The sequence below is a fragment of the Oncorhynchus mykiss genome, chromosome 30 (assembly GCF_013265735.2).
Source record: "Oncorhynchus mykiss isolate Arlee chromosome 30, USDA_OmykA_1.1, whole genome shotgun sequence".
NCBI lineage: Eukaryota > Metazoa > Chordata > Actinopteri > Salmoniformes > Salmonidae > Oncorhynchus > Oncorhynchus mykiss.
This window is the reverse complement of record NC_050570.1, coordinates 26,306,044-26,319,023: the sequence shown is the minus strand read 5'-3', so window position 1 is coordinate 26,319,023 and position 12,980 is coordinate 26,306,044. Positions and strand designations below refer to the sequence as shown.

General features: G+C 43.6%; 1 protein-coding gene and 2 pseudogenes across 1 annotated transcript; 1 reads left to right on the top strand and 2 right to left on the bottom strand.

The window, feature by feature from the left end:
- Positions 1 to 3,050, bottom strand: part of LOC110522769 — a 42,518-nt pseudogene extending 39,468 nt beyond the window's left edge.
- Positions 3,051 to 4,306: 1,256 nt separating this feature from the next.
- On the bottom strand, positions 4,307 to 6,844 carry LOC110521625 (annotated as a pseudogene).
- Positions 6,845 to 6,976: 132 nt separating this feature from the next.
- On the top strand, positions 6,977 to 11,438 carry itpa (inosine triphosphatase (nucleoside triphosphate pyrophosphatase)). The gene is given in 8 exon segments (NM_001160547.2): positions 6,977 to 7,059; positions 8,273 to 8,330; positions 8,434 to 8,498; positions 8,609 to 8,682; positions 8,791 to 8,822; positions 9,067 to 9,179; positions 10,402 to 10,478; positions 10,685 to 11,438. Coding segments are annotated over 8 exon segments (621 nt in total). The 5' UTR covers positions 6,977 to 6,996; the 3' UTR covers positions 10,824 to 11,438.
- Positions 11,439 to 12,980: the final 1,542 nt, after the last annotated feature.

The following is a 12,980-nucleotide window of genomic DNA, read 5'->3' as shown; positions in this document are numbered from 1 at the left end:
GGTGTAGAGGGATTTATTATAATGTGTCCCGCTACTTGAAAGCGGCAGCTCTACCCTTAGCTCAGTGCAGATGTTGCTTGTAATCCCTGGCTTCTGGTTGGGATATGTACGTACGGTCACTGTGGGGACGATATCATCAATGCACTTATTAATGAAGCCGGTAAACTCCTCAATGCCATCAGATAATTCCCGGAACACATTCCAGTCACTGATAGCAAAAAAGTCCTGTAGCGCAGCATCCCCTTCATCGGACCACTTCTGTATTGAGCGCATCACTGGTACTTCCTGTTTTTGCTTATAAGTAGGAATCAGGATAGAGTTATGGTCAGATGTTTCCAAATGGAGGGCGAGCGAGAGCTTTGATATGTCTCTGTGTGTGGAGTAAAGTTGATTTAGAGTTTCTTCACCTCTATTTGCACAGGTGACATGCTGGTAGAAATTAGGTCGGATTTCAGTTTTCCTGCATTAAAAATAACAGTCACTAGGAGCGTCGCCTCTGGGTGAGCATTTCCTACTTTGCTTACGGCCCTATACAGCTTGTTGAGTGCGCTCTTAGTGCCAGGATCGGTTTGTGGTGGTAAGTAGACAGCTACGAAAAATATAGATGAAAACTCTCTTGGTAAATAGCATGGTCTACACCTTATCATGAGGTGAGCAGACCCTCGAGACTTCCTTAATTAGAGGTTGCACACCAGCTGTTGTTAACAAAGAAATATAGGATATTACAGTTCTTCAGATCACGTGAATAGGAAAGTCTCGAACGGAGCTCGTCCAGTTTATTCTCCAGTGATTGCACGTTCACCAATAGAACGAAGGGTAGAGGTGGTTAATACACTCGCCGATGTAGTCTTGTCAGGTATCCCAAACGTCAGCCTCTATAATGTCGCCTCTTCCATCTTCGAGTGTTGGGGTTTGGGCCGGTTCCGGGATGAGAAGTATGTAAATTTAAGAAGAAAGCTCATTGAAGTAGAAATCCTCATTCAAATCAAACAATGCAATGCTGTGAACAATGCGGTGCTGACCGCGACGCGGCACCCGCAGTTTTCTCTGGCAGACTGCGTCAGAGGATGTTAATGTCGAACTGGAATGCCAAATGCGCTGAGAAGTTACTGGCCAGGTCGGGCCAGTGCCTGACGAGATCCACTGGCCCGACATGTTTTTACTGGCCCCAGGCAAGTGGGCCATTGTTATTGTTGGACCCTGCAATGTGTTGCTTTTTTTTTGTGTGTGTGTGTGTGTGTGCGCGCGTGTGTGTGTGTGCCCCAAGCACCACAGCTCCCACTCTGGGAAAAACAAGACACAATGTCAAGTCGGCAGGTGTACACAAAACAAGGCCCATAAACTGTGTGTGGTGCAATCGATTTGTTTGTGGGGCTTGGTGTTAAAAGACAAGAGCGGGTATAAACACAACAGTGGAAGCTGAAACATGTCTAATAGTCCTGCTGAGGCAACTATAAAATACATCTAAATCTCAATGTCAAAATGACCCCACACTCATTTGACATTACATTTACATTTGAGTCATTTAGCAGAGGCCCTTCGACCTTTCGGTTACTGGCCCAACGCTCTTAACCGCTAGTTTTCCTTTCTCCCCCACTCAGGCTACCGTATAAACTCTACAAAGAAATAATGAGTGAAATCACTTATTTCTAGTCTTTTATTCCAAATTCAGGGTGCCACCATTTTCCTGTTGTCTTGCTTCAGAGTTTATTTTATAGTATCCTACCATTTATAATCCAGCTGTGACAACATGCCTGCAGGAAGCAAGGACTGACACTCAGGGCTGGAGAAACAGCTGGATTCAGGCATCAGACATTAAGTCAGTGATTGCATCCCAAACGGCACCCTATTCCCTATTTAGTACAATACTTTTGACCAGGGCTCCTGGTTAATAAGTAACCAAGTGCTGGTCACTGTCACACAGACATCATCACTACTGTCATAAAGCCATTTCAGGTATCCATACTTCAGTATTCCATACCAACCATACTAAGAGAGCGAGAGAAAGAGAGAGCGAGAAAGTGTGTCATAGTCTCCTCTCTCATATCTGCACATTTGCTCTGAAAACACTTGTTAAGCATCATGCCTATTGTCGCATAACTGAACTCATTGTTGGTGGGTGACTGACTACTACCGAGAAAGCTCTGATTCACAAACACAGCTACATTGGCATAGGGTTTAGTAAACAATCCATGCCAGCCCTCACTGAATAGGAGAGGCTGTCTGTCTGCCATGTGCATTCATTTGGAGAGCTCAACTGTTGGGAGCCATGAATCATTCAATTCCATTCAATTCAAGGGGCTTCATTGGGAAGGGAAACATATGTTAACATTTCCAAAACAAGTGAAGTAGATAATATACAAATGTGAAATAAACATTAAAAATGAACACTAAACATTAAAATAAAGACATTACAAATGTCGTATTATGTATATATACAGTGTTGTAACTATGTGCAAATGGTTAGAGTACAAAAGGGGAAATAAATAAACATAAATATGGGTTGTATTTACAATTGTTTGTTCTTCACCGGTTGCCCTTTTCTTGTGGCAACAGGTCACAACTCTTGCTGCTGTGATGGCACACTGTGGTATTTCACCCAGTAGGTATGGGAGTTTATCAAAATCATGTTTGTTTTTGAATTCTTTGTGGATTTGTGTAATCTGAGGGAAATATGTGTCTCTAATATGGTCATACATTTGGCAGGAGGTTAGGAAGTGCAGCTAAGTTTCCACCTAATTTTGTTGTCAGTGTGCACATAGCCTGTCTTCTCTTGAGAGCCAGGTCTGCCTACGGCGGCCTTTCTCAATAGCAAGGCTATGCTCACTGATGGAACATTATGGATGGTTTATCTGATGTGTTGTTGATCACTATATCAGACTACTATACCTGCCAACAAAGTTATCCAAGAATGAGCTCTTGCCTGCGCTCTGGCCGCCAACTACTGCTATATGTGGCAGGTCCAGGTTGCAGCTCTGGTCCATGGTGCTGAAGGCGTCCTGCAACCTGTTGACCAAGGGGATGAGCTCTTCCATCACCTGGTTGCCCATCGTGACGGAGCTGTCCATCCAACTTTCAACCACCTGCACACACAACACCATCCAAACACTATGTTCGGTAAAGCTGACTGAAGACAGTCAAAGAGAAACATTTGAATGTTATTGGGATAGTTTCAGGATTGATAGCTAACGTTAGCTGACAACAAAAAGTGCAAGGAATTTAGCTCAATTTAAAAGCTACTTCAAGTGCTGAGTGATGTTTATTAATGTTAGCCAACTGCCCGGTCCGCATGCCACTAAAACACAAATATAACGTTTGTATACCTAGCAATTATTGATATTTTCATTTGTTTTGCAAGTTGTCATTTTTGCCTTGTCTTGCTGATTACTTAACCAACTGTCAAGTAGTGACTCCAGTCCAATTAGTTGGCAACTAACACTGGTCCAGTCACCGCGCGCCCAAGCCGGACCCAAACGTCCGTCCAGCAAGTTACACCGTGTTTATATATAGCCTATTGTTCAAAAAGTCCGTCCCTAAAAGTCAAAGAGATAATCGTGAAGATAACATTTCCTCCGGTGGACTTTAGTTCTGGTTCGGTTCAGTTCTAAGAAACAATTCGATAACAGTTTGATTCATCTGACAGGCAGCTAACGTTAACGGGTCGTTACAGTCATAAACCCTGCCCATTTCTACAATTTATCTTCGTAAAATCTGATTTTAAACCTAACGTTAACCACACTACTAACCGTATGCCTAACCCTAAATGAAGGTTAAATGTTTTCCATACATTTGTACGATACAGCTATTTTGACTGTGCTATCTAGTTGAAACCCAGCTAAAGGGCTTCTCTCTCTGTAAATACGCAAAAATCTGCGACTGAGTTCCCAAAAGCAGTTTGCACGTCCATTCACTCCAAAGAAACAGATAGCAAATTATAATATTAGTTTGGCTTGACAGACAGAAAATATTCCCGCCTCAAGTCCAGGGTTATAAATCCCACCTTTCAATGCACCCAACTCGCAGAGATACTGTGAACATGCTGCAAGATGAATCTACTGTAAATAACACTGCTGCACTCTTCAGCAGTGAGAGAGAGTGTGTGAGGGACTGCAGTCTAAAATCAGAAGGGGCCACCATCTGTGTAACATATTTGAGATAGTTAAAGTCTGATAGAAAATGAAATAGTATCAAAAGCAACTGTAATCCTGAGAAAATCACTGCAGGGTTCATTATCAATAAACACCAGAGAGAAGTTTGAGAATAAAACATTCTTTACTTGATTGATAGTGTTAGCATAAACTACATCTGTACATGTTTTTATTTTGTATACAGTAAAGTATGAGATCATGATACTTGTTCACAAGGTCTTCCCCTCTTCTCCTCCTTCTCATCCTCCTCTCCTCATGAAACCTTCAGGTTCAGCACTGCAGGGTACAGCTCCAGCCCTCCTCCACCCAGCCCCACCAGGAGCACTGACACTAGGACGTCTAGAGAGGGAAGGTGGGACAGACAGAGGTTCGAGGAGACATGACAGACAGAATACATTTAGCTGATTCATCAGACCTGAAGTGTCAGGTGACAAATTCCTGCAGGAAAATAAAAGTACATTTGAGAAAAAGTGTCAAACACAGACCGGTGTTGTGGTTGGAGCCCACTCCTAGTATGGCAAGGCCAGCCACCATGACCCTGTGGTGGGCACAACAGACCAAGCCCTTATCCACCGCCAGGGTGCCACCTGGTGTCTGTGAGGGCACAGGGGGAGGGGCAGAGGGCTTTCCTTCTGCTCTTTTCTGAGTGGAGGCTGCTGGTCAATGTAAAAAGACTATTAGCCACTGAACTCAGGCATTGAGTAATCAAAATACTGTGTGCATGAGAGAGAGAGTGTGTGTGTGTGTGTGTGTGAGTGAGTGAGTGAGTGAGTGAGTGAGTGAGTGAGTGAGTGAGTGAGTGAGTGAGTGAGTGAGTGAGTGAGTGAATGAGTGAACCTGTGGTTATTGGGTCAGTGAGGCAGCTCTCTGACTGGACCAGTCCTTCATTAAACAGGAACACTAGTCTGCAGTTGAGATGACCAACCTCTCCTCTCACGTCCTCTACAGAGCACTGACCACTCAGAACACTGTTACCACGACTCACTACCTCCCTCCAACCTAGCTCACTTCCCACCGACAGGAACGGAACACATACAGGGAGAGGGACGGGGCCAGGCATGGAGAAAGGGGGAAAACGGTTGAAGGAATAAGGGGGAGACAATGGAGAAATAAATAAAGATAAAATATGGAATAATCACAAATTCCCTACCTGCTGATTGGCTGGCATCCCGGGGGGGGCGAGTTCCATCCCCATGGGAGAGAGCTCTGTTTGGACAGACTGCATGTCCGTATACTCCTGGTCCCTATACAACCAGTCACCTTTAGTTAGCGCTAGCTGCTAGTTGTCCACGACCCTCAGCTGAGCCATGAATGAGGCAATTATGTTCCACATTGAAATAATAAAAAAGCATTAAATTCATATTAACACATTCCCCATGTTGTTTAATAAGATAAACCTCAGTAGCCGTTAAACATTTAATTTGGGAGGGATTGCACTTGTTACGTGTCACACCTCGGAATCAAACAAACAAATGCACTTTTTATGTAGTTAGGCACGCGTCTATTCTTTTCTATTAAATTGCACAAACTCCAAACATATCGTGGTACATGTCGGGATCGCACTTCGCTCTAGTCTGCATGCGTGCTGGTTCAATGGAAGTAGCTATAGAGGGTCAAATTAGCCCCTACACCATTGATCCTTTTCACTCCCTCAGCTTTGGGACACGTACATGGCAGACACATATTACTAACAGACAACACTCCTGGAGTGCAACTCTATGTGCAGGGCTGCTGGCTTTGGTTAAAGCCCTGTTAAAGCCGTGCTTCTACACCTGCATTGCTTGCTTTTTGGGGTTTTAGGCTGGGTTTCTGTACAGCACTTTGAGATATCAGCTTATGTAAGAAGAGCTATATAAATACATTTGATTTGATGTTATAATCCCTGTCTAACAACTCAACATCCTCACACCCCCAGCCCACCTCAGCCAGTATCCTCCCAGCTAGAACCCCCTCCTCCTGGGAGGCCATGGTGTCCAGTGTCCCCTTGTCCAGTGTAGCTTGGTAGCTTTCATCCTCATTGGGCGTCTGTGTGGCATCCACCTTCTGGAAGGTCAGGTGATTCACCACCGTCTCACTGATGTCAATGTTGGTCAGATGTCTGTAGCCGACATCATACAGATGCTCACTCAGCTCAGAGTTACCACAGCCCACCACCAAGATCTGGGAGATGAGACAAATAGAAGTAATGTCTTGTACATGGATTTCAGGTTCAGGACGTAAAAGTGGTGCCACAGATGGGTAGGGTGCCTTTGGTGTAAGCCTAAGTTGTCACCTTATCCCGAGGTTTGATGTATTTGAGCAGCATGCCACAGAGTTTGTTGTTGTCTCCATACCTCCTCTCTTCTTGAAGAAGCTTCCCAGTACTCAGTGGAGCTGAACCCCTCGGTAGTGCGAGTTAGAAGACTCATCTTCACTAGGTAGCAAGGTGTATCCTGGTGTATCTCTGTAGGCTACTTCAACAAACTAACATGTAAGACAACTTTCAAATAGCTTTAAACAAGCTAGCTAAGATTCAGTCACTTGTAGGATAACTGTTAACTAACTAAGTTACGGATAGCAACTGTTGTATCGTCATTTTGTCCAAAATATGCCGTTCTCTAAATATAAATGGTTGCATTCTAGTTTGCTGTCTTCCCGAGATGGTATGTTCACCCGGACATTATTTCCAGCTGTACACAACAACATTCCGATTGGATAGCGTTGAATAGGCGGAGTTCCTAGCCTTACCCTGATTTGCTAGGATTCTTGGCAGTGGCCTGTCATTGGCTGATGCAGTACAGGATGTCTTTGCGGTGCGGCGTGTTCTGGTCCGTTCGTGATTATCTTCCAGACATCAAGAGGCCTCAGCATGGCTATTCCAGTGGGGAGATCCGTTGTCTTCGTGACTGGAAACGCAAAGAAACTGGAAGAGGTGGGGAATGCTTCAGATCAATTATTATTCCCAGTAGAAATGGCCCGGAATGAACATTGAAACGTTCCAAAGTGAGCTGTTTATTAGAGGTTCCAGCCGACTCCTGACAGAATGGAAGTCTGACAGGGGTAAATGTGGTGGTGGCCACGTTTTAGATTACACCTGCTGAGATCAAATGTTTTGATAAATAATTCATCTAATTTTAGAGGCTACGTCAATAGCTTGTACACATTAACTGTATAACATGAACTGGGTTATTGGAGTCCTGCATGTTTAACAGTATAGCACCATACCAGCAGGTGTCATCCAAGCCTTACACCAGGGATGGGCAACTTTGATGGGGGTGGGTGGCACAAAAAATCTGAACTTCTCATTTTATTTATTTTATTTAACTAGGAAAGTCAGTTAAGAACATATTCTTATTTTACAATGACGGCCTACCTCGGCCAAAACCTCGGCTAACCCGGACGGCGCTGGGTAAATTGTGCGCCGCCCTATGCTACGCCCGATCACGGCCGGTTGTGATACAGCAGGGTCGAACCAGTAGGGGCTACAGTGGATTGCGGGTCTGCCTACCCACATCCATGCCCTAGCCTTATATGGGCCCTACGCAAAATGTTGTTGGGGGGGACACATCCCCAACCTGCGAGCCAAACATTTACATTTCCTGCAATTGTACTCATTTCGTCATTGGGCGAAGAGAAAAATGTGCAGTTTTACAGCTAATTTCCTGCTATAGGGTGGATATAAATGTTTGCAGTTTTTAATGTGATATCTGAGTGAAAGTGACTAACAAAATCAATGAGTCTGTAATTCGACCATGATTACTTCAAGTATAAATAGCTGGACGCTAGACTAACTTACCAATCTAACAAAAATTCACTGACATGGGCTAATTGAGTGACTGACATAAGAGAGAAACTGCTGATGCACAATCACATTGTTTTTTATTGCACCTTGTGTATTCTACTATGCTAACTCTTCTACTATGCTAACTCTTCTACTATGCTAACTCTTCTACTATGCTAACTCTAAACAGTAAGTTGGGACCCCAGCTGGGTTAATAAAAAATCATCATCCTCATTTTGAGGGGGTGGGGTGGAATTGATCTGCTGGGGGGGGGCAGTTGCCCGTCCCTGCCTTACACATAACACTGTAGACCAACTCACAAGTTCATGCCATCATAAAAGACTGCTGTTATTTGTCTAACCAGGTGATTCAGATCTTGGGGGACAAGTTTCCCTACAAACTAGTGTCCAAGAAGATTGACTGTGAGTTAACTTTCTCAATGGAATGACGAGATAGATGTATACCTAATCAATACATCTCTGTTAAGTCTTCATGTGGGACTAAATTACTGTCCATCTTTCTCAGTGCCTGAATACCAGGGGGAACCAGACGAGATCTCTATACAGAAGTGTATGGAAGCAGTAAAACAGGTGTGTCATTGTGGACTGTTCTTTTCCGTGTGCTGTTGTAATGAGGTCTGGATTAGAGATACGTGTATAAATGCTCATCTGACCTGGTTTGTCTGTGTCAATTCTCTCAGGTTGATGGACCAGTCATCGTGGAGGACACCTGTCTCTGTTTCAGAGCATTGGGAGGTCTACCAGGACCCTACATGTGAGTAGGCCTCTATAACCTCTCTGTGGAGCCTGTGGTCGGATTCTCTAATATGACAATACATTTATTGACAATTTATCGTTTTTTTTTTTTGTTGTGTGTGTGTAGAAAATGGTTCCTGGATAAACTTAGGCCTGAAGGTAAATCATGATTCATCTGTGAATGAATGAGTACAGTTACTTAAATGTAATGTTTGAGTGTGCAGTGGAGGCTTCTGAGGGGAGGACGGCTCATAATAATGGCTGGAACGGAGCAAATGGAATGGCATCAAACCATGTGTTTGATGTATTTGATACCATTCCAGCTATTACCACGTGCCAGTCCTCCCCAATTAAGGTGCCACCAACCTCCTGAGTTTGTGTCACCGTTCCTCCTTCTATCCAGGTCTGTATAAGATGTTGGCTGGGTTTGAAGATAAGTCAGCCTGGGCTCTGTGTACCTTTGCCTTCTGTCCAGGGAAAGAGGAGCCAGTACAACTCTTCAGAGGGATAACTGAGGTCAGAATATAGTTTCAAATGTAAAGTTTTTATGTAACGTGCACAGGTACAGTAAAATGCCTTTCTTACAAGCTCCAAACCCAACAATGCAGTAATCAATATCAATGTAGCACAAAAAATAACATACAAAAATATGTACACTGCCCTACAAAGTCAAAACGCAGTAACTACGTCATTTATTTTACTGCAAAATCTGACTTCAAAGTATTTTTCTGTCTAGACAGACAGCCATTTCTGATACTCCATGATATATTCTGATCAACTGGCTTGTTCTTGTGTCAGGAAAACTAAATACCACATTAATCCAATAATATACCTTGCCATTACAACAGATGAAAGATTTTTGACAAAATTTCAGCAGTCTTATTTTTATTTTATTTCACCTTTATTTAACCAGGTAGGCTAGTTGAGAACACCTTTATTTAACCAGGTAGGCTAGTTGAGAACAAGTTCTCATTTACAATTGCGACCTGGCCAAGATAAAGCAAAGCTGTTCGACACATACAACAACACAGTTACACATGGAATAAACAAACATACAGTCAATAATACAATAGAAAAAGTCTATATACATTGTGTGCAAATGAGGTAAGATGTGGGAGTTAAGGCAATAAATAGGCCATGGTGGCAAAGTAATTACAATATAGCAATTAAACACTGGAGTGATAGATGTGCAGAAGATGAATGTGCAAGTAGAGATACTGGGGTGCACAGGAGCAAGATAAATAAATAAATACAGTATGGGGATGAGGTAGTTGGATGGGCGATGGAGCCTGTTGGTGTCAGACTTTTATGCTCCGGTACCGCTTACCATGCGGAAGCAAAGAGAACACTCTATGGCTTGGATGGCTGGAGTCTTTAACAATTTCCCAGGTCTTCCTTTCTCACTGCCTGATGGCAGGTCCTGGATGGCTGGGAACTCTGCCCCAGTGATGTACCGCAACACCAAGCAATCGAGGGTGGTGCTGTTGCCATACCAAGCAGTGATGCTCTCTATGGTGCAGCGTGCTCACCCCCCCCATTTCCTGTAGTCCACGATCAGCTCCTTGGTCTTACTGACGTTACCCAGAGCGACTGCATAGTTTTTTGTAATTCTTCGTACAGGTCCCCGTGGGAATCGAACCCACAACCCTGGCATTGCAAGCACCATGCTCTACAACTGAGCCACACTAACTCTGCATGCTTGCTTTGATAAACATGTATTTTTCCCCTAACTGTTTAGGGGCACATTGTAGAGCCTAGAGGCCCCAGAGACTTTGGATGGGACCCCTGTTTCCAACCAGACGGATTTGACAAAACGTAAGCAGGACTTTTATTTTACTCGCAGGAGTCTGTGTTTACGTATCACACTTTATTACTCCTTTATTACTCTCCTACTCTACCACTGGGGGGCAGTAGATGTCTATTTTATGTATTAACAACATCAGTAAAAAGAAAATGAATGAAAGTGATTATTACCAGCTGATTTATTGTTGTGTCTCTCATTCTCTTTCTGGTCCCTGTAGTTATGCTGAGCTACCTAAGGAGGTGAAGAACACAATATCCCATCGGTACCGAGCCCTGGCAGCCATGTCCGAACACTTCTCCTCTCAGGCCAACGATAATGGCATGCCAGACACCAAGAAGAAGAAACAGAACGACTAACCACTGATCTAGGGTCAGACAACCCTACCCCCATTCCTAACCTTTACCATCAGGGGGATACAAAACCTTTCTGACTCTCTGTATCCGTGGTTAGGGGCAACTTCTACCTACTCTGACCAATCGCTCAACAAACAGTCAGGACTCAGCTAACCAATCAGACAGGGACAAACTTGTGCAGATTAGACAGTTCCACACTGGTCAGCAAGTTCTAATCTCATCTGCCAAAGGTTTAGACCACACTCCATCCTCCATCATTTGTCTTAAATAAGTCGTTTCTGTACCTTGTCAAAAAATAAGGATTTGGTTTATTCTCTGTTCAGAGTCAAGTCGCTTGTATTGAACACTGAATCTGCTTTTCTCAAACTGATAGAGCTCATCAAATCTGGATTATGTGGGTTTTATGAACCAAAATGTGGTTCTAGTTCAAGACTTTCTGCTTTCTAAAGTGCAGTCCCCAAGCCAAGACTACAGTATTTGTGATTTGTGAGAGGCAGACTCTGTGAGTGTGTGGAGTCCCCAAACCAAGACTACAGTATTTGTGATTTGTGAGAGGCAGACTCTGTGAGTGTGTGGAGTCCCCAAGAGGAGTGTATAATAAACCACAAATATTCTGTCTTTCTGAATTTGATCTCCTTTAATGTAGTAACTCAATGTTTTCTCTCCTGTTTGTCACATTTCCACTTCCCTTTTCTTAGTCTTTTGCTCTTAGTCACTCTTAAAGGGAGTGCTCCTAATCTCAGCTTGTTACCTGTATAAAAGACACCTGTCCACGGAATCAATCAATCAGATTCCAAACTCTCCACCATGGCCAAGACCAAAGAGCTCTCCAAGGATGTCAGGGACAAGATTGTAGACCTACACAAGGCTGGAATGGGCTACAAGACCATCGCCAAGCAGCTTGGTGAGAAGGTGACAACAGTTGGTGCGGTTATTCGCAAATGGAAGAAACACAAAATAACTGTCAATCTCCCTCGGCCTGGGGCTCCATGCAAGATCTCACCTCGTGGAGTTGCGAGGATCATGAGAACGGTGAGGAATCAGTTCAGAACTACACTGGAGGATCTTGTCAATGATCTCAAGGCAGCTGGGACCATAGTTACCAAGAAAACAATTGGTAACACACTATGCCGTGAAGGACTGACATCCTGCAGCGCCCGCAAGGTCCCCCTGCTCAAGAAAGCACATATACATGCCCGTCTGAAGTTTGCCAATGAACATCTGAATGATTCAGAGGACAACTGGGTGAAAGTGTTGTGGTCAGATGAGACCAAAATGGAGTTCTTTGGCATCAACTCAACTCGCCGTGTTTGGAGGAGGAGGAATGCTGCCTATGACCCCAAGAACACCATCCCCACCGTCAAACATGGAGGTGGAAACAATATGCTTTGAGGGTGTTTTTCTGCTAAGGGGACAGGACAACTTCACTGCATCAAATGGACGATGGACTGGACCATGTACCGTCAAATCTTGGGTGAGAACCTCCTTCCCTCTGCCAGGGCATTGAAAATGGGTCGTGGATGTGTATTCCAGCATGACAATGACCCAAAACACACGGCCAAGGCAACAAATGAGTGGCTCAAGAAGAAGCACATTAAGGTCCTGGAGTGGCATAGCCAGTCTACAGACCTTAATCCCATAGAAAATCTGTGGAGGGAGCTGAAGGTTCAAGTTGCCAAATGTCAGCCTCGAAACCTTAATGACTTGGAGAAGATCTGCAAAGAGGAGTGGGACAAAATCCCTCCTGAGATGTGTGCAAACCTGGTGGCCAACTTCAAGAAACGTCTGACCTCTGTGATTGCCAACAAGGGTTTTGCCACCAAGTACTAAGTCATGTTTTGCAAAGGGGTCAAATACCTATTTCCCTCATTAAAATGCAAATCAATTTATAACGTTTTTGACATGCGTTTTTCTGGATTTTGTTGTTGTTATTCTGTCTCTCACTGTTCAAATAAACCTACCATTAACATTATAGACTGATCATTTCTTTGTCAGTGGGTAAACGTACAAAATCAGCAGGGGATCAAACACTTTTTCCCCCTCACTGTATATATATATATATATATATATATATATATATATACAGTAAAAGTTTGGACACACTTACTCATTCAAGGGTTTTTCTTTATTTTTACTATTTTCTACACGGCAGAATAATAA